Source organism: Suillus clintonianus (assembly GCF_016758775.1).
Source record: "Suillus clintonianus strain FC179 chromosome Unknown DEU56scaffold_25, whole genome shotgun sequence".
Classification (NCBI taxonomy): Eukaryota; Fungi; Basidiomycota; class Agaricomycetes; order Boletales; family Suillaceae; genus Suillus; species Suillus clintonianus.
This window is the reverse complement of record NW_024539249.1, coordinates 153527-172158: the sequence shown is the minus strand read 5'-3', so window position 1 is coordinate 172158 and position 18632 is coordinate 153527. Positions and strand designations below refer to the sequence as shown.

The 18632-nt window shown below is 49.5% G+C and overlaps 8 protein-coding genes across 8 annotated transcripts; 3 read left to right on the top strand and 5 right to left on the bottom strand.

The window, feature by feature from the left end:
- Positions 1–78: 78 nt before the first annotated feature.
- On the top strand, positions 79–652 carry DEU56DRAFT_796014 (ribosomal protein L21-like protein). The gene is made up of 2 exons (XM_041352872.1): positions 79–169; positions 217–652. Exons 1-2 carry the CDS (start codon positions 121–123, stop codon positions 636–638), a joined length of 471 nt encoding a protein of 156 aa, XP_041209824.1. The 5' UTR covers positions 79–120; the 3' UTR covers positions 639–652.
- A 21-nt stretch (positions 653–673) lies between these two features.
- Positions 674–3590, bottom strand: DEU56DRAFT_274356 (uncharacterized protein). The gene is made up of 10 exons (XM_041345417.1): positions 3545–3590; positions 3411–3489; positions 3339–3358; positions 3222–3284; positions 3060–3169; positions 2692–3010; positions 2394–2627; positions 1674–2333; positions 1486–1623; positions 674–1429 (listed from the first exon to the last, which is right to left on the bottom strand). Exons 1-10 carry the CDS (start codon positions 3548–3550, stop codon positions 710–712), a joined length of 2349 nt encoding a protein of 782 aa, XP_041209823.1. The 5' UTR covers positions 3551–3590; the 3' UTR covers positions 674–709.
- Positions 3591–4420: 830 nt separating this feature from the next.
- Positions 4421–8567, bottom strand: DEU56DRAFT_870788 (ARM repeat-containing protein; the record flags this gene model as incomplete). Its single annotated transcript, XM_041355659.1, has 21 exons — positions 4421–4445; positions 4499–4653; positions 4706–4888; positions 4950–5038; positions 5091–5151; positions 5205–5372; positions 5423–5532; positions 5585–5720; positions 5773–5844; positions 5900–6008; positions 6058–6564; positions 6618–6996; positions 7058–7283; positions 7333–7431; positions 7489–7576; positions 7625–7725; positions 7776–8010; positions 8060–8192; positions 8242–8304; positions 8353–8442; positions 8492–8567. 21 exons carry the CDS (start codon positions 8565–8567, stop codon positions 4421–4423), a joined length of 3105 nt encoding a protein of 1034 aa, XP_041209822.1.
- A 159-nt stretch (positions 8568–8726) lies between these two features.
- DEU56DRAFT_274177 (S-adenosyl-L-methionine-dependent methyltransferase) lies at positions 8727–10549 on the top strand. The gene is made up of 2 exons (XM_041345416.1): positions 8727–9265; positions 9320–10549. The coding sequence occupies exons 1-2, from the start codon at positions 8780–8782 to the stop codon at positions 10442–10444; spliced, it is 1611 nt and encodes a 536-aa protein (XP_041209821.1). The 5' UTR covers positions 8727–8779; the 3' UTR covers positions 10445–10549.
- A 705-nt stretch (positions 10550–11254) lies between these two features.
- DEU56DRAFT_885326 (uncharacterized protein) lies at positions 11255–13294 on the bottom strand. The gene is made up of 5 exons (XM_041356181.1): positions 13165–13294; positions 12928–13112; positions 12567–12861; positions 11803–11987; positions 11255–11731 (listed from the first exon to the last, which is right to left on the bottom strand). Exons 1-5 carry the CDS (start codon positions 13219–13221, stop codon positions 11284–11286), a joined length of 1170 nt encoding a protein of 389 aa, XP_041209820.1. The 5' UTR covers positions 13222–13294; the 3' UTR covers positions 11255–11283.
- Positions 13295–13364: 70 nt separating this feature from the next.
- On the bottom strand, positions 13365–14602 carry DEU56DRAFT_795988 (S-adenosyl-L-methionine-dependent methyltransferase). The gene is made up of 9 exons (XM_041352871.1): positions 14467–14602; positions 14389–14406; positions 14204–14336; positions 14113–14151; positions 14000–14063; positions 13882–13950; positions 13786–13826; positions 13667–13722; positions 13365–13614 (listed from the first exon to the last, which is right to left on the bottom strand). Exons 1-9 carry the CDS (start codon positions 14511–14513, stop codon positions 13452–13454), a joined length of 630 nt encoding a protein of 209 aa, XP_041209819.1. The 5' UTR covers positions 14514–14602; the 3' UTR covers positions 13365–13451.
- A 34-nt stretch (positions 14603–14636) lies between these two features.
- DEU56DRAFT_795980 (translation initiation factor eIF 4e-like domain-containing protein) lies at positions 14637–16077 on the bottom strand. The gene is made up of 4 exons (XM_041352870.1): positions 15667–16077; positions 15164–15610; positions 15045–15109; positions 14637–14995 (listed from the first exon to the last, which is right to left on the bottom strand). The coding sequence occupies exons 1-4, from the start codon at positions 15900–15902 to the stop codon at positions 14922–14924; spliced, it is 822 nt and encodes a 273-aa protein (XP_041209818.1). The 5' UTR covers positions 15903–16077; the 3' UTR covers positions 14637–14921.
- A 31-nt stretch (positions 16078–16108) lies between these two features.
- On the top strand, positions 16109–17655 carry DEU56DRAFT_795977 (uncharacterized protein). The gene has a single exon (XM_041352869.1). The coding sequence runs from the start codon at positions 16311–16313 to the stop codon at positions 17493–17495; it is 1185 nt and encodes a 394-aa protein (XP_041209817.1). The 5' UTR covers positions 16109–16310; the 3' UTR covers positions 17496–17655.
- Positions 17656–18632: the final 977 nt, after the last annotated feature.

Sequence of the window (18632 nt, the reverse complement as noted above, 5' to 3'; positions counted from 1 at the left end):
AAAGGAATTTCTCGGAACAGACTTAATTTAAATCTCCGACTAAACTAGTTCTCCGTGTCACAGTATCACGCTGTCACATAAGTCTTTACTTGAAAACAGCCTGCTGTTCTTCATTTCGCCATGGCTAGTTGGCAAATTCGCAGTTGGCTATCAAATAATCTAAGACGCGGTCAGTCATTTTTACATATTTGTTGTATTATTTGACACGCTTTTTAGTCGCGTCATGTTCGATGTCGATGCAGGCAGCGCTCCCGAAAAACAGTAGTGCCGCGTTTTCACTTATCCGCTCCCAGCCTTCGCAGTACATCGTCGCATCTCTTGCGGGACGTAAATACCTCCTCGCGCCCAAGGACTTGCTCACAGTTCCACATCTCAAAGACGTACGCGTGGGCGACGTATTGGCGTTGCAGGATATACATGAAGTCGGCTCTCGGGATTACACCCTTCGTGGAGACCCAGTAATATCCCCAAGTCGCGTCAAGGTTGCGGCTACCGTTGTCGAGCATACCAAGGGCAAAATGGAGGTGGTGTTTAAGAAGAAGCGTAGAAAGGGTTACCAGAAGACAATCAGGAACAAGCACCCATACACTCGTCTGCGCATAGGGTCCATCGAGTTCCCTGAGCCTTCAGATTCATAGCAGTAGCAGAACTATATTATTTTGTTCCCTAATCATGATAAACTACGTGAAACAATGGCCTGAAGTTAGTATCATATCTCCCCTTCTTCAGGTGTCTCCGCTCTCCGGGATCGTTCCCCGCGCTCCTCCCTGGAATCTATGTCAGGGTCATAGCGAGCACGCTTTTCAGCACGTTCACTATGCGCCCTATCAGAGCCCCGCTTCCCTTCTCTGCTCCGTTCGGGTTTATCCCCTACATGGTCAGCCTCCTCCTCCTCACCATATGGAGGCGCATCAGTCCGTCCATATCCACGCTCTCTCGAGCCTTTCCTACGCTTGCGCTCATCCCTGCCATCCCGCTCGTCTCGAGCATGCCGTTTGTGCTCGCGATCCCTGTCTCTGTCTCTATCTCTCTCCCTGTCCTTCTCCTTCTCCCTCTCACGTTCGCGGTCCCTCTCTCTGTCACGCTCACGGTCCCTTTCCCGCTCACGCTCGCCATGCCCGTCCTTGTCGCGCCCATGATACCCATCGTGGTCCTCGCGATGGTGATGTCTGGAGCTCCTGTCACGCTCACGATCTCGCTCGCGGTCTCTCTCTCTGTCACGGTCATCGCGGCGGTCACGATCACGATCCCGCTCACGTTCGCGCTCAGGCTCTTTGCGGCGCCTACTCGTGGTTGAAGCACCATCCTCCGATGGAGCCTCGCGCATGCGTTCCTTCTGCCGCTTCACAAACTTTGAAAAGGCTGAACGTCGACCCTCGTCGTCATCCAGGGCCTTGAACTCCGGGAGGTTCTCAATGAGAGGAACAGCCTGCGTGAGGATTTAAATTGATATATGATGTCAGGGAAAGAACACGAAAGACGCACAGCTTCATAGGATAACGTGATGTCAAGCGGCTCAGGAAGTTTCTTCATCGCGTAGCGAAGATCATCTTGTAGGTGCCTTTGCTTCCTCTCTGTGCGACGTTGAACCTCATTCTGCTTCTTCACGACTTGGTCATGGACCTACCAACCTCATGAGTACTCTCGATACATACATGCAAAAAGCAACACACCGTGTCGTACACCTCGCGTAAATCATCTTCCCCTAGCTTGCCTACGCTGTCAGGGTCCCTTCTCACGCGAGCTTTGAACTCTTCAAATGTCGTGTGCACGCTCACCGCGCTGACATGTTCTTTCTCTTTATCGCCTTTCACTACGTCCATGGCATTGGGGTCATCGCCGCGCCTAGCACACTCCTCAGCAACAGCGATCTTGGCATCGAGTTTCTGGTCAAGTGTATCGACAGCATCCCAAAAAAGTTCCAAAGGATTCGATCCAGGCTTGCCAAGCATATTGAGATATCGCTGATCAGAAGCAAAAGTCGGGTAAACATAGCGCCATTTACTGCGCGCCTTGATTTTGCCAGCCGCCACGAGCTCCTGCAGCAGTCCCTTGAAACCCTCTCTGGCTTTGCGCTCCTCACGCGTCTTCTCAACTTGTGCACGGCGCATCTGCTCTTCGAACTCGCGCTCTTTGACACGCGAGTAATCCTCAAACGCAAGGAGGATGTCGAGCGTAGGGAGCTTGCGCAGCTCGGAGTCAGCCTGCCAGTCGGGGGACTCGGTGACCATTTCGTGGGCTTTGCGCCAACGTGTGAGGACGTCTACATCGAGTTCTTTGAAAAGAGACACGACTTTGGATATCGCACGCGTACGTGCAGCACGGGTTTCTTGCTGTAAATGTGAGTGTGGGTGAGATTGCATTCACGATGGGGAAAGTGGACAAAGACGCACCACTTCACGTTGCTTGAGCTCTGCGACGTACTCCTCAAATATGAGCTTTCGCTCAGACTCGATACGAGCTTGTTGCCAGATGGGGTGTTGCGAGAACAGTTTATCGGCAGTGGCGAATGTAGTGTAATGAAACACGTTTGGGTTGCCCTTGAGCATGTTACGTATTGCTGGGCGGAGCTTCGATAGCCGTGCTTCACGCTCTTCTTCTTCCTTCTGACGCAGACCATCCGTGTACTGCCCATGCCACGATGGACAACAAATTAAGCAATAAGTTATACCGTGAGAGGGGAATACGCACTTTCTGCCAACTGGCTTTCTTTTCAGCTAGGGAATTGAGAGCCTTGTACAACGGATCTGTGATGATGGTGCGCATAGTCTGGTCCCATGTCCAGTCCGCGTCTACGCCTGCTTTGCGCAAGAGGTGCATAAAAGCTTTCTCGCCCTCCTCAAAGGTGGCGAAACCATTGTGAGGAATGGCAGGGTCATCCGGAAGGTTCGGCCGTGCGGGAAGAACGCCTGTGTTACTGAAGGGGAGCGCGGCAGACGAGCCTGCGAGGGCTACGGTGCCGTCAGATTGCGCTGGGGCTGCCGCAGCAGAAATTGGAGCAGGCGGAACGCTGTGATGAAATGGTCAGGAAAGAACGTAAAGAGACACTATGGACATACGGAATGGAGCCTGCAACTACAAGCTGGCTGTTTTGTTTCTCTTTCTCGACTTTTTCAAGGAGCAGGAGGAGCTCATCTGGCATATCCCATTTTGATTCTTTGGATTCGGTCTGTTGTAGTAGATTAGACGCTGATGAGAAGGATATTGATCGTTGCACATACATTATAATAATACTTCCTGCCTCCAGAGAAATATTCTTTCCATTTTGTCTCGCCTAGAGCTTTCTGAAGAGACAAGTGAGTGGGAGCACACGGATAGAGAGCAGAATGTTAAATCACCTCAAATGGAGTCTTCAAGTCTATCAATGCACATTTAGTGCAGGTCAGGACGGACAAAAGCTCGATACGCACCATCTGGCTTCTCCCAGACACTCTCGCGAGTGCCAGTATTGAACCAGTATGTTCTTCCCTCAGGATTTCGATGTTCAGTCTATATGACTAGTCAGTTTTCCTTCTACTTGAGAAGCGATGGCGACGAGACTTACCCACATACTTTGCGAAATGGCAAGCCAAATTCGACACAAGTGTTTGATCGCACCAAGTTCTTCAAACTCCGATAGGCTTGATTAGTCATCACACTCGGCGGCAGTGTTGTGTTCATCATCCGATGCATATGCCATATCCACTGGCAGCGGTCAATTACTTACTCTTTCCGCCTCAGTCCTCCACCCGTGCCAGCTCCATTCAGGCCCCCTCTTCCTTTTCAGCCGCCAGGATCCTCAAGCTCAACTTCACAACTAATTGCTCTGTCATGACCTGACTTTAGATGCTAGCTTTCGTTCTCGTTCCCGTTACTTGTGTCACAAGAGTGGTTTCCATTGGTTCGGAGAGAAGTCGTATACCAATGTCGATTTGAGCTTAAGGGTAACAGGGCACTCATCACTCAGTCGACCTTGTCAGGCCCAGGGCCTCTTATTCTCAGAATCATCTTCGTGAGTGACTCAAATGACAGCCTTAACTTGTTCCGCTTGACAGCGTGGTCGTGACTCTATAGTATCACTGGCAGCACTGCCAAACCGGTTGGCAGAACTTTTGCATGAGTTCTGCCCGCAACATGCCGCCTGGATAATCCACGGCTATAACACTCGATGTACTGGGTGGAATTTTTCAAATTGGTACTTCAATTGCGGTACCCCAGTACCCAAGGCGATTGGACACTGCTGGATTCTACTTAGGTTTCGCATCACATGCGACATAACCAGGGTCATGGGCCACCCTTCTGACGCTCAAGGTGGCAGTCTCGCTCTAGCTAAGGAGTATTTTGACGACCCCCTAACGTGCCCCACCCAAGGTATTATCACACCTACCCGTTGTATTTGTACCTGGCAAAAAAACTTAGTTCCGGCATTGGATGTACTAGCTCACACAGAAACTGACCAGTTCGTCCTGTTTGATTTATGATTAATGGGTGGACGACCGAAAAGACCATCATGTCATACCTTGCGATAACCGCCTCCTTCCTCACCGCACGCTTAGGGTCATCCAAAATCGTTGCCAACTCCTTCAATACACGCGTCTTATAAGGATGCAGTAAATCATATCGTACAGTGCCTGGCAGCAATGCCAAGTATTTGAGCGCCGCTGCGCGTACTCCCTTTGGCCATTGAGCATTTCGAGCAAAAATAATGAACGCATGAACGACGCACAGGATCTGGCATTTCCAAATACATGCTATTTTTAAGCATGGCAAGCACCAGAGTCGACGCATACATCGAGACAGCATCCTTATCAGCGGATGTAATGTCAATATTGTTTGATAGTGTGTTAATAATGTGTGAACGAATGGATGGGTCAACGAGGTCGAGTCCGCGTAGTAGAATAGGCATGAGCTAAAGAAATACCGTCAGAAAGCCAACTAATATGTTGTAGTCGAATGAAACCACCACTTACTGAGGGCATCTGGGTAACGTAGACCGCCTTCGGTACAGCATTGATGAGGTACGCCAAAGCAACCAAATATGCAGTATCTGTTCGTGACCCTTGCAAATAGGAAATGTGTTTTATTATCGGAAGCATGGACACCTGACATACCCTTGGCTCCTTCTAGCAACCGGGGCATCACTGCGTTGAAGTACTTCTGCACATGTAGGATCTAGAAAAATGCAACCTTTATTTTTGGGATTCCACTGGGTTTTCTTTGCATACCCTGAGAACGGCATTATTGCGCTTCGTCAATACGGTATCTTCGCTTGCAAGCAAGCCAATCGCTCGTGCCGCGTCCCAATTGACTGTGCTGTCGTCCAAAAGCTCGAACAAGTGGTCAATAAATGCGTTTGCGGAGGGATGTGAGCGCACAAGGAGCGCCCTTGTGACCTGGAGAGAGATGTCAGCGTAAAATAGGATGCGAATTAGAAGGCAAGTACGGAAACCCAGGTGCTGATCGCGTTTTTTCGTGCTTCCGTCGGGATATTCGTGTTTTTAAGCGTTGATAACGAGTAGCTCTCCAGCTGGGATGACAGAAAGTCAGGTGCATCTGAAGAGAAGTGATTAGTCTAATTTACGATGAGAAATATATGATGAGATACCGTCAACATGTTTGTTGACAATGGACGCGAGAACATGCAATACAGCTTCTCGTTGGAATACTGTACTAGATGGGTTGTCACTCCATGCGACCAGTTCGGAGAGGAAAGTGGATAAGTTGTCGACAGGCATGCGGACCTTGAAGTGGTATTTATAGAAGTACAGGAAATTAGATTGAAAAGCGACATACCTCCTTGCGTAATGAGACAATGGTAGAAGAGAAAAGAGTGAAACTGTTCCGTTGTCGGGGACTGGCGTTGAACTAGGATCAGAGTCAACGTTACATATGTGAGGGGAGTGTGAAGGTCTGCACCCACATGGAGAGGTGCGAATGATGTGGTCGAGTTTAAGAGACCGCTAGTGATCAGCTTCACGTCACCTTGCGTGTAGGCGGCAAACACAGCAGCAACAAGTTTCTCTTGCCGTCTGCCACTTTGATCAACGTCATCCACCCAGAGATAAGACAGAGACTCACGCAGTGTTCAAGGTCTGACTCACAAGCCTGATAATCCTCGCCCCAACTTGCAATAGCCTTGGATCTGCAGCGACAGCCACCACCTCCGAGCTTGCTAGGGCGGCATCCAAGTACAATTTGAACATGTGCGGCAATAACTGCTCGGCGTACTTGGGTACATCTACGTCTTTCGAAGAGACTTTGGCATCGAGTGTATTTGCGAGTGCGGTGAGAATTGCATGGGCATACGCAGCTGTGCTCTCCTGTTCAATTGTCCGAGTTGGCGAGATTGCGCAGAGGAGGTCAAGTTTAGCGATGAGCCTGACAACTAGGATCTCGAAAAGTTGTGGTTGCACACAAAGGGCACTGAGTGACGAAAGGGCCCGCCAGTATAATGCGCGCTGCACAGTGGCATCCCTAGATGGAGTAACATCTGGGAGGGAGGAAAAAAGGATCGGGAGCGTCTGCGACGATAGATGGTGCGGCGCAATGCCAGCGATGACAGAAAGGAGGGCAAGGGTGTCCATGCTGAAACCATAAGCCTTAGTAGTTACATCGTAGATGGTGAGAAACATTCATACGTCACATCTTCTACTTCGTCAGCCTCCTTGCGTAGCAGCTCGCTTACCTCAAGCACTATGTATCCAAGCTCATCATCAGCTACTACATTGGGAGTGCGCACAAGTGCGGTTATACCGTGCAGCGCTGGCAGGCATGTCGCAGGTGCTTTCAGGCTGACAATGAGGAGACCAAGGAGGGCATCCTTCGAATCAATGAGTGGGGAAGACGATGGGCTAGAAGACTGAGGAACGGAGGCATGCGTGGCGTCACCCCGGCAGGCGTCGATCAACTCCGTGAGTAACATAACCACTGGTGCCCGGTTTGACACCTCATCTGGGTCATGGAAACTTCTGATGAGGAGCTCAGCGGCTCGCGAGACTGCAAAACTAGAAAGCGGTGCTGGTGAATGAGAAATTGTCGAGGTTCAGCCTATATCACTATATAGTGTGATCATGCTCACTATCAGCTCCTGCAAAGGCACATATAACCTTCATTGCGGCTCTTGCTTGGGCTTTCTCGGGCTCTTTCAACGCTTGCATGCACTCGTTACACATGTCTCGTGCGAGGCCCGTGATAGAGTCCTCGCTTACTGCGTCTTGAGATTTATCGGCATGAATGGTTCTAACAAGGACCTGAAGTGTATCAAGGGCTGATTGTTCGGTATCTGGATCAGTCGGTTGGAAAATCTGACTTCACGTAACGTTGTGCCCAAAAATCAAGGGAACGGAACCTTACTTCAAGTTTGAGAGAGCTCCACATCTTCTTCCCAAACTCGTGCGACACAGCAGATCCGTAGACCGGAAGACAAATGGCCATTGCATGAAGAGTGTCTCGCTGCCGCATAGGGTATTAGATTGACAGTCAGATATCATGATATGGCAGGACAGTGACCTTGGTTGAGGGTGATCCAGCAGTGAGCTTTTCAAGAAAGACTGGAATTCCAAGTAGACCGAAGGCTGGAGTTGCGCTCAGACAGAGTCTGCAGTGGCGTCAGACGGAAGGCAGAATATGTGAGATGTCATTGTACCGAAGAGATTGCTTCAGATCGTCTGCACTGATGCCATAGGGATCATCGGGTGGTGGCCGGAAGGTGATAGGAAAGTAGCAGAACGTTATATCAAAGAAATCCTGTGTGCGACAATTGGACATGAAGCAGAGGCCGTCATAGCGAAACATACCTCAGTATGAGAAGAAGTATCGAATTCCACAAGTACGACTCGAGCGATGGCAAATGCCAACATAAGATTTCGAGGGTCTTTCTCTCCAACTGCAAGGTTAACGTATCCCGCAAGGAAAGTATTTCCCATCTCCTTGAGGGTATCTCGATGACCGGTGATCAAGGAATCAACGACTGAGAAGACGAAGAAGCGAGTGGACTGCACAAGGGCTCTCATTTTGACATTGGCGAATATACTGGGTGCTATTGAACGCAATGGAAATGCGCAAGTGTTCAAATACGCACGCGTTGAGAATATCCTTCACCTCAGTCGACTGTATGTTAGGGAACTTGACAAGGTAAGAGAGACCATTGAGTGCAGGGATGATGGTCTCAAGATCTTCAAGCTTGCTGCAGTAGAAAGTGGTGAGCACCCGGACTAGTAAAGAAAGTGAGTATAGTTCATCCTTGAGGCCACTTGTACTTACCAGCTTGGCGATTGAGCCTTTCGTGTGGGCATCGTCCAAGAACAGACGAGAGAAACTCGACACCTGCAAGGACTAAGGACAAGAACGCCAGGAAGCGACTGACAGGTTCACCTTTCGTCCGCAAGCGATCTTCCTCAGATGTTAAGAATTCACCAAGAGCCCTTATAATATCCAACAAAGTTAACTGTCCACTTGATATTCCTGAAGAATGCGTGTAAGTTCCGATACCGTCTTGCAACGAAAGGCGTACCAGCAACGCTCTCGTCGACCTCAGAGTCCTTCTCTGATGCCATCCAAGAGCGAACCAAGCGCTCCGCTGTAGCCATTTCCGCCGAACTGTAGTTGGTTCCAGCCGATACCGGAAGTCAGTGGCAGTTGAAGGAGATTAGATTCAAATTAGATTCGATAGAAGTGATATGATGCACTGAAAGCGGGAGTTTAACAACTCGACATCAGTGCATCATGATGTCCCACGGAACGTTCGTGTCTCTTTTGAAGGGTGACTACATAGCACCATTTCACGAGTTTTGACTAGCAAATGCTTCGCAGCGCACTTACATGTAATCACCGACGCTGTCAACGACAAACTTACCTCAAGGTTTACTTCTCTTCGACGGCGCTGACAGCGAACGACAAGCCGCCTCCGAAACACAATGACAAAATTAACTACAATCCAGATTTCTCTTTCTCCACTACTGTCGACTCGAAACACCTCAAGTACCCGATGCTTTCCTCGCGTGACCTCGAGTCTCATCGTAAACCGCCAACTAGAGTGCGGATGCTAGTTCGAGATTTCATAGAGGATTCATTGTACAACCCGCACTACGGTTATTTTAGCAAGCGCGCCACGATCTTCACTGCACCTCCGCACTGCGGTGGTGTTGAGGGAGGCTTTGATTTCAACAAGTATAGAGACAGTGCCGAGTTCGAAGTCGACGTTGCAAAGAGGTACATGGAGTTTGGCAATGGAGAAGAGGATGGACCCGGGAGGCAACTATGGCACACTCCGACAGAGTTGTTCAAGGTGTGCAACTCGATTTCTCGTGTTATTGGTATATATACCTAAAATGTGCTACAGCCATGGTATGGGCAGGCGATAGCTCAGTGCTTGGTGTCGGAGTACTTGCTCAAATACTTCCCTTACGAGGACTTCAAGGTCTACGAGCTGGGAGCCGGAAATGGCACACTGGCGTTGAATATCCTGGATATCTTGAAGACGCAGTACCCAGAGGTTTATGACCGCACGCAGTATACAATCATTGAGATTAGCGAGAAGCTAGCACGGGCGCAACGACACCGCCTACATCAACAGGGTCATGGCCAGGTCGTGGACGTGGTGAACCGGAGCGTTTTCCGGTGGGAACGCAAGGAACACGCGCCATGTTATGTTGTTGCAGCGGAGGTGGTCGACAATTTTGCACACGATGTGGTACGGTATGATCTGAAGACCCTGGAGGCGTATCAGGGGGTCGTGGCCATCGACGAAGTGGGCGAGTTCGTACCGTTCTACACGAAGATCAGTGATCCGCACATCGCGTCCTATCTCGCGTTGCGTAGGCGGCTGTCACTGCCTGCCCCGCTACCACGCTTCCTCCGTTCGCCATCTTTGCGGAGATTATACGCATCTTTGCCATTCGCACCGAACCTTTCACCCCCAGATTACATTCCGACGAGGCTGCTAAGCCTACTGAAGATACTGCGTACGCACTTTCCTCGTCACCGACTTTTATTATCAGACTTTTCGTCGCTACCGGATGCGGTGCCAGGCTTGAACGCCCCTGTGGTACAAACGCGCGTTGGAACAACGATGATCCCGTGTGGGAGCGTCTTCGTGCAGCAAGGCTGGTTCGACATTATGTTCCCGACGGACTTTACTGCTCTTCGCGAGATGTACGAGTTCTTGTTGTCACAGGCGGGGCCCGACGCGGATGAGCAGGACGAGCTCTCGTATGCAAGAGTGTCGCCGCTGGCATCGAGCACGTCTCCGCTTTCGCTTGGAGCCGGTTTCTTCTCGTCCCGTGCTCGCCGCTCACCTCTGGATGGCGTGACGTCTGCGAGTGGGCTTCCTGTTGGTGAGCGGAAGAGCAGTGTATTCAGTCATGCAGAGTTTTTGGAGACATATGCAGACCTTGGGAAGACGAGGCTAGTTAATGGGGAGAATCCGATGGTTGGATTTTATGAAAATGTGAAGGTGTTATTTTGATGTGCGTTTTTGATGAATTTTGCTTCAGAGTGTCTTGCATTGCAGCATAATTCAGAGAAAGGTCGTTACATTGGGTAATTTTCGTTGAGCCGTGCTAATTTGCACTGCAGTCTGATAGGAGACCTGTCTTAGGGTCTAGGTATTGATCCAACATTATCAGTGCCAAAAACAGCATCGACAAACACATATCACTGATCTCCTCTCCATGGATCTACTCACACTGGGTTGACAGTGTTGCAGGTCGCGCAGATCGCGCTCCTAGCTATCGAAGCACCCTCCGGAAGATATGTGTCAGAGGCTTCTACACGAACTTCTCTCTATCCGGGGGCGTGTTCGCCTCCGCGGAAACACTGCAGGGCAAGCGCTTTGTGCTAGTCTGAACAGACGATGGGCCGGTGCGCGAATGCGACAGCACGCTGAAGGAGCTATTGATGTGGCTCCAGGTAGATGCTAGTGCAACAGCAATCCAGTTCGCGATCGCAAAATATCCACTCAAAACCAGAGCAAAATTACCACATATGAGACAACTCAAACGTTGCAAACTTAGCCTCGAATGGTCGGTATTGCGCCAAAAGTTAACAATATTATTTGTTGAGACCTCTGTTTCAACCGTTGAAACTAGTTTGATCATATCTTGTAGGTCATCGATATATTGCTTGCATGCTTCGAACGATTTACCCGACTCTTCTAGCGTGATATGGCGCATGCTTGACCTCGCGGAATCCTTATGATATCGGATATCTCATCTCAGTTTGTACCACCAATTCACCATCTTTGTGGGGAATTATACTAACACGTGGTACCACCAGGCTATCATATATAGAATATTGAAATCACCCCTACAAATGAAGTACTTGACGGATTCGATTGGTAAAATCGCACGAATTAGCACCTCGAGAACCAGTCGCAGTGATGCCGACTGTCTTAACTGAACGGCCGGAGGCGGAATCCCATCGCTCACCTGACACAGTGGCCTGTGTGGCGCTCTCTCGAACCTCGGCTAGTTTTAACGCAGTATCCAGTCCAAGTTTTTGTACATCCTCCAGTCCAACGGGCTTCCCTCTTCTTGCCAGTTGCAGCAGGCCCGGGACCAGCCATTCTGTGACCCCGTAATCCTGAGCAAATGCAACTTTATCCAGAGGTCTCGTAGCAAGTATAGGCTCCATCTTTTGAATAGCAAATTCCTGGATGCGGGTGAAACCCCACATTCTGGACAGCTTCAGTATGCCCGTCCACTCCTCGAGGGTTGCTGGAAGTCCGTCTTGAGACGGTAAGCGGGTAAACGTCCTGGCAAAGTCAAACACCGTTAGGCTCAAAGTCACAAATCAATGAAGCCATTGTAACTAATAAGTACTCACATGGGATACAAAACCTTCATGAGAGACTGGAATTCCGCCTTTTGAACGCCCGCGAGAACAATAGGGTTTGTGTCCGAGTGTCCCTCGGCTTTGCCAGTCTGAACAGGCAGTAGAAATAAATCGCGAAAGACGTCCGACTGCGATTCTAGCATGTCACGAGGCACTCTGAACAAGCAGTCCTCGACCTGACATAGACAGTGAGTTGCTGCATGGAGGCCAAATAATATTAATGACTCACCAGAAAGGTGACCAAAGTGAAGTAAAATTGCGCATGATGTTGGGCTGTAGGCATCCCTCGTGATGTTAGGAGTGAACGATTGTCTTCATCGATATCTTCTGAGTTAGGAGTACTTCGGACACAAACTTGAATTTGATCAGTAGCACGATCATATGAATCACATACACTGTGACAAGCAACGAGCCTCGTGGACATGTAAACATTGATTACTTCCTCCAAGTCGTACGGTTTTACGACTACTTCGCAGTTCACCATCTTCGTGAGTAATTATACTAGTACAATGGTAACGTCGGGCTGTCATATGGATACACTAAAGTATGCAAATTGGTGTTTGAAATCCGAGTCACTAGTACTCCGAGGAGTCCTCCAAACTAAATACTTGACGGATTCGATTGGTAAAATCGCATGAAGTAGATCCTCGAGGACCAGTCGCAGTTATGACGGGCATATCAACTGAACGGTCGATGGGATTCATATAATATCGTTGAGTCCAAGTTGGTATGGTGGACTGTGCACTCTCCCGGACATCGGCCAGCTTTAACGCAGTATCCAGTCCAAGTTTCCGTACATCCTCTGGTCCAACGGGCTCTTCTCTCCTTGCTAATTGCAGCAAACCCGGGACCAGCCATTCTGTGACCCCATAATCCTGAGCAAGTGCAACTTTGTCCAGAGGTCTCGTAGCAAGTATAGGCTCCATCTGTTGGATGGCAAATTCCTGGATGCTGGTGAAACCCCACATTCTGGACAGCTTCAGTATGCCCGTCCACTCCTCGAGGGTTGCTGGAAGTCCGTCCGGAGACGGGGTTAAACGGGTAAAAGGCCTGACAAAGTCAAACGCGTCAGGCCCAAAGTCACAAATAAATGAAGCCATCCTGATAAGTTCTCACATGGGATATAAGACCTTCATGAGAGACTGAAATTCTTCCTTCAGAATGCCCTCAAGAACGATAGGATTTGTGTCTGAGTCTCCCTCAGCTTTGTCGGCATCAACAGGCAATAGAAATAAATCGCGAAAGATGTCTGACTGCGCCTCTAGGGTGTCACGAGGTACTCTGAACAAGCAGTCCTCGACCTAGTAGCGCAGACAGAATGAGCTGCTGCAAGATCGCTCAATAATGACTCACCAAAAAAGTGACAAAAGTGAAGTAAAAATGCTCATGGCGTTGTACATGCATAGGCATTACAGATTGATACCAGCCTCGAGCTCGTGATGGTAAGAGTGAACCCCAACGTTTTGGTGACGTTGTGTGCGAGGTAGCAGTACCTTATTAATATTTGACTGCCTATTAATATCGCTAGTCAGGGGTTTGAATTTCCTAATTTGACACACACTCCAAATCTATTGCAGCAGCGTGGACGGGTAGGTCAAGGGTAGGTGCTCAGTACAGTACATACAAGCAGAGCGGAAACTTCAGAGCATCCGCATAGTATACATGTAGTAATGGAAAGATTCTCCCAGTTGATTGATCTCAAGTGAAGTCTTTCGTGTTACGTGTGCACCAGTGAGATATCGTCTTCGAAAGTGCGGTTGTCCAAAGGTGATGTAGATGAAGATGCCATTGGGCTTAAGTACGCTGCCAGTGCCCGTGAGGCCAGAAAGTGTGAAGATGTTGTGAAGCGACTGACCGTAAGACCTGATACACCTCTGCTGTACAGTCTTTGATCACTTGTTCTGGTGGTTCCTGTGGGAACGACAGAATAACATCAGTGGCACATCGTACGTTGTCAGGATTGATTAAACATACCCAGACATCTGTGGAAGACGTCATCATTGCATCCATTGTCCCTGGGACGGGACAGCGTGAGATTCAGGAAGATGGTAACTGAAATCCACCATGTACCTTTGTCGATGGCGACGTCAAAGGATGAGCAATCAAGACCGTCCAGAGTCCGGACATCCTTCACTTCCCCTATCAGATAATTAGTATGTGTTTCGGTATTTTCTGTGGAAATCACTACATGTCATCTCTGGGCGCACATCTTTGTGCCGGCTGCGCATCTTCTCGATCACAACTGGTGAATACTTTACGAGGTAAATTAAGACCTCTGCAGCATAAAGGCAAGAGGCGTACGTCAACGTTGACAATGTTTTTGTACCCATCTTCCCACATCTGCTCGACGGTGTTAGTTGCGAGATTACATGGCAGATGCAAGAAGACTCACTTCCTCCGAAAACTTCGAATTTCCACAACCGAGCATTAGGATGCGTGCATCTTTACTGGGGATGAGCTTGCGGATGACATCTGCAACATCCGCATAGGTCTTGAACCAGTCAAAAGAGGCATCCTCAGCTTCTCTAATCATTTACGGTATCTCATGACTCATCAAGAGAGCAGACAAAGACATACTGCTCGTATCTTTTATCCCTTTATACCGACGTTGCTCCGTGAATCAAAGTTCTCGGAAGCAGATAACTGGCTACTCACCAGTACACTTCGGTACCGTACTCCTCATTCTTGTGGGGGAGGGACATAGTACCAGTGATACTTGACTGATCAAGCTCAAGCCCGCGATCCCGCTAGTCCACAATCAATTGGTCGATCCCATCGATCGAACTTGAGGCCAGCGCCGCGGAGTTTCGTGGCAGCGAAAAATTGCCGAAATATTATAGTTATCCTCCCACTACTCAGTCAGCTAGCGCTGGGCTTGAGAGCAATGAATAATCTGTGTTGGAGTACTTGTCGGGTTCCACAAAAAACCCTACAACTGTCTGCTACTACAATTCAAAATTCGAGCTACAGTTTCATATTCGATTATTTCCTTGTATGCTGATAAGAAAATCAGGACATCAAGAAAGTATTATGTTCGTGTGATGTTGCATGTACACCAAAAACACAGGATAGAATGAACAGGATTCGTGCCATGACACCAAAAAAGACTGTCACGACGCAGCAGCGATGGTGGGCATCCTCTCGATTGCGGAATTGCGGAATGAGGATTTATCTTGCATGGAGTCTGTGATTGCATCAATAACATGGATCGCAGATGGATGGAGAGAGCACACCGTTATTAGATTTATATTCCATGATAGTCGATGGAGGAAGGTTGAGCACAACACGTAAGGTATCCCTATAACACCAATCAGACCATCTAAATTATGAGAAAAAAATGCAAATGACATACCGAATTTTCTCCCGCACCTTAGCGTCCCCATCGACGCGGTTCCACAAGCTCACGATATCCTCACTCTGACGCACGCTGATGGTGCAACCACAAATTTCTGGCCACCCTCCTTCTTCCCCTTCCCCCTGTGTACTACATTCATCAAACATGTCGCCCACAACACCCATAACGAGGTCCTCCCACACCCTGTCTGCTACTCCCTTACGCAATCGCACAATCCACTTCCCACCAGTACGATTCAGGGGGTCTTCCCACACAGGCCTGCGAACACCAGCATGGAACAGGAGGTAGTCTGTAGTGGGCACGAGTGCAGAGGGGGGTGAGAGATGTGTTTGAAGTCCCCAGAAAGATTCAACACTGGAGAAAGAAGCGATTTTTTTGATGCCTTCCTCATAATTAGTGATTTTATTTCCCGGAGCGCGCTGTTGTCGGAACCAAAAAACCCACCTGGTGGAAATAGGTGTCAGTCACGGATGAGAATGAGAAGGAAGCCACGAACATACGTATTCCGGAGAGGGTGAACGGATAGCGGCGCGGGAACATCGGCGCCCCGGTCACGGTCTTCGTGTGGCGGGTGTGAGACGGAAGTGGAGAAATGCCTGCTTGTAGGGGGTCGCGGACGCGTCTCTGTTGTAATGGTGGGTGTGGTTGTAGCTGTGGTTGTGGTTGTGGTAGTGCTAGATGCTACATTTGCAAAACGAGTCTGGAATTGCGAGTGGTTCGAGAAGTAGCCAGCCATTGTGATGAGTAGGATAAATAAATGAATAAAATTGAGAGGGTCAGAGGAAAAAAGAAATGTCAGACGTTAATGGAGTATGGGATCGGTCGCTAGAAAGGACGCTCAGTGAGTACTGTGAGTATGGACAGACAAAGTATGAACAAGATGGTATCGTAGGTGATTGAGAAAAGCAGAGGATATGTGATTACTAAGCCGTAGTCTTTGTCTGTCCTTTCACTGTCTCAACCAGGCAGTGCCACCTGAATCTATATTTCTGAGCCATAACGGCTAAACAACCACGGCTTATAAACAAGTACTACACACCACTTCGCTCATTCAAGATATCATCGCAGCACCGACACGCGTCCGTGTCATATATAGACGCGCTATAATACATCATCCATTCAACTTCTATCCACGAGCGGTACAATGTCGCACGCTAGACACCAGTCTTCCTCGCCGCGCAAGTCGACGCGGGCTTCCGAACCGCTCTCATCCTTAGATCAGACCATGCCAAATGGCGCACACTCTCTGGCTCATGAACTCGCCGTCGCACTAATGCCTGAGCCCGGAGGCGGGTCGCGTATGCTCGCGGAGGAGTTTGGGATTGACTACGACGAAGGCGCAGAAGGCATTGATGACGATGACTGCGTACGTGGAAACGAGGAGCGTGAAGTGCACGCACCAGGGGACAGTCTGGCGAATGAAATTGGAAGTAGTCTAGCCGATGAGATGGGAGGCTCTAGTTTTGCGGACGAATTGAGTGGGAGTGGGAGTGGGGCCGCTGATGAGGATGCCGATGAAGATGTTGAAGACAGTCTAGATGGGGATTATGATGATGAATCGCCTGTCCCAAGAAGACGAGAGCAAGACGCCATGGAGATCCTTGCGCAAAACCTCGCTTCAACAGATCAGTTCCTCGCACATTTACGCGCCGTTGATGCTCTACCTACTTTATCCTCCTCACACAGCTCGGATGCTACTCCAAGCGCACACGTCCTGGAAAGCCTGGCATCGGACATGATCCGTTCGATTAACGAGGCCACAAAAGAGCGGGAAAGTCAGGTGCGCGAGCTCATAGCGTACGAGCGTGAATTCCGCCGGCTTTCGACTGAGGTCGGTGGGAATGATGTCCTTTGTGAGTTGGATGACATCGACGAGGGCGAGAGCGAACCTGCACCGATGAGGCTGGATACCGTAGCTGAGGAAGACGAGCTTGAATCGTCTTATGCACCGTCCCTACCTTCGTCACCTCAAAAGCCCTCATTCACTGCACCCCAGTCCTCCAGTGCTACTGCACCGCTGCCGCACCTGGTGCAGCTGCGAACACATACGGCGGCACTTCTCTCATCGCTTACAACAATATCAGAGCAGGCGCAGGTGAATGGGGCCGCTACTGCAGATTCAGGTCGGCGGATTCGTGCGTTAAAGAACCGCTTTGGTGGCTTGCGCGGGGAGTGGGAAGGCGCGGAGCGCAGTCGCGGACGCATTGAGCAGTGGGAGCAGGAAGGAGCAGATCTCAATTGCAGAAGGGTTGCGGAGGAGCATTTGATTGCATTCCAACAGGCCATAGATGAGGCAGGGGTTAAAACGCAGGCGATCATGGCGCGGTAGACGATATAGAATGGACTTGACTAGGCTGGAGGATCGCTACATATCTAATCCCATTCACTCATTCGTACAATATTATACCAGCAGATCATTTATATCTTGTAGAACCGACTAAACCGACATGGGTTACCGACCCGCCACATGTTGAAGCTTAAAGTCAGGCGAACATATTTCAAGCTTTGTGATTTTGAATTTTTGGTCGGACGCCCGCAAGTCACGTGATGCAAGTCCCCTCCGACTATGTCGGTTCAAGGTTGTATGTCGGGATATAATCTTCGTGCAGTGCAAAACTCGTGTCATTCTTGTCTTTCACCGTTGCTCACGCTTGACCGCTTCAAGTTTGAAATTTTGGCACACTTCCAGTGCTTCCAGTTACGAGTGAGCCTCAAGGATTATCGTGCGCCACTAACAGGTCCACAACTTGAAATACGCGGCTTTCGAATTCGTCAGCCATGTCTAGGCGGCCTATGCAAGCCTCTTGTTACTTGGACAAGCTCTTCAGGGCAGAGTGCTCTTCAGTCAACGACTCGGATAAGACTTTTCATACTAGCATTCCATCAGCCTTGAGCATTGGATAAAAGCAAAAGACTGCGAAATGTGGGACTCTCGGTGGGTCAGGGCACAAACTGCCTGATGCAGACGCTGACCAAAGGCTCGCGAATTTTGGCTTAGCCTCTGAATTAGTCTCCCAGGCGACATGCGTTCCTCCTAATCCAGGGATGTGCATGCAGGGCACTTCGCTCTGGACGCTCTACTAGGGTGGCCTGAGGTTTGGAGAGATACGGCCAGGTTTAGATTCAAACTTTCGGTTGGAATTTTGCAAGACTGAAAGTGTTGAAAACCCGGGTCAGTGCAGGCCTGAAAGTTGGCATTGGTTTGTCGGCTCAACCTTCGGAGGAGACACCTTGCTACTGACATAACTTCACCCTCGTCTGCAATATCGCTCTTCTATCAGCCTTCTGGATTGCATTATTTTGGGGCATTTCTGATTCTCTGTTAGCATATCCTGGATGGGGACATTTCTAAGCCAATATCCAAGCCACTATGCCCCGACGCCTCATGCCAGGTAGACCAAGTTCAACGGGAGGACTACTTCCGCGGTATGGTGGAGTTTTCCGTCACTGCGAGTCAATCATCACG

Excerpts from the sequence above, each read along its gene's own strand:
- DEU56DRAFT_796014 (XM_041352872.1), top strand. The coding sequence starts at position 121 with ATGGCTAGTTGGCAAATTCGCAGTTGGCTATCAAATAATCTAAGACGC. Across the intron at positions 170-216 it reads ATCAAATAATCTAAGACGCG|TCGCGTCATGTTCGATGTCG; the intron begins GTCAGTCATTTT and ends CACGCTTTTTAG.
- DEU56DRAFT_274356 (XM_041345417.1), bottom strand. Across the intron at positions 1,624-1,673 it reads TACGCGAGGTGTACGACACG|GTCCATGACCAAGTCGTGAA; the intron begins GTGTGTTGCTTT and ends TGAGGTTGGTAG. Across the intron at positions 1,430-1,485 it reads TCACGTTATCCTATGAAGCT|GCTGTTCCTCTCATTGAGAA; the intron begins GTGCGTCTTTCG and ends ATCCTCACGCAG.
- DEU56DRAFT_274177 (XM_041345416.1), top strand. The coding sequence starts at position 8,780 with ATGCTTCGCAGCGCACTTACATGTAATCACCGACGCTGTCAACGACAA. Across the intron at positions 9,266-9,319 it reads CTCCGACAGAGTTGTTCAAG|CCATGGTATGGGCAGGCGAT; the intron begins GTGTGCAACTCG and ends AATGTGCTACAG.
- DEU56DRAFT_885326 (XM_041356181.1), bottom strand. The coding sequence starts at position 13,221 with ATGCCTATGCATGTACAACGCCATGAGCATTTTTACTTCACTTTTGTC. Across the intron at positions 12,862-12,927 it reads ATGAAGGTCTTATATCCCAT|GCCTTTTACCCGTTTAACCC; the intron begins GTGAGAACTTAT and ends TGACTTTGTCAG. Across the intron at positions 11,988-12,566 it reads CTGCGTTAAAGCTGGCCGAT|GTCGAGGACTGCTTGTTCAG; the intron begins GTCCGGGAGAGT and ends TGTCTATGTCAG.
- DEU56DRAFT_795988 (XM_041352871.1), bottom strand. The coding sequence starts at position 14,513 with ATGTCCCTCCCCCACAAGAATGAGGAGTACGGTACCGAAGTGTACTG. Across the intron at positions 14,152-14,203 it reads ATTCGAAGTTTTCGGAGGAA|ATGTGGGAAGATGGGTACAA; the intron begins GTGAGTCTTCTT and ends ACCGTCGAGCAG. Across the intron at positions 14,064-14,112 it reads AAAACATTGTCAACGTTGAC|TATTCACCAGTTGTGATCGA; the intron begins GTACGCCTCTTG and ends TACCTCGTAAAG.
- DEU56DRAFT_795980 (XM_041352870.1), bottom strand. The coding sequence starts at position 15,902 with ATGGCTGGCTACTTCTCGAACCACTCGCAATTCCAGACTCGTTTTGCA. Across the intron at positions 15,611-15,666 it reads GTTCACCCTCTCCGGAATAC|GTGGGTTTTTTGGTTCCGAC; the intron begins GTATGTTCGTGG and ends TATTTCCACCAG. Across the intron at positions 14,996-15,044 it reads GGAATATAAATCTAATAACG|ACTCCATGCAAGATAAATCC; the intron begins GTGTGCTCTCTC and ends ATGCAATCACAG.
- DEU56DRAFT_795977 (XM_041352869.1), top strand. The coding sequence starts at position 16,311 with ATGTCGCACGCTAGACACCAGTCTTCCTCGCCGCGCAAGTCGACGCGG.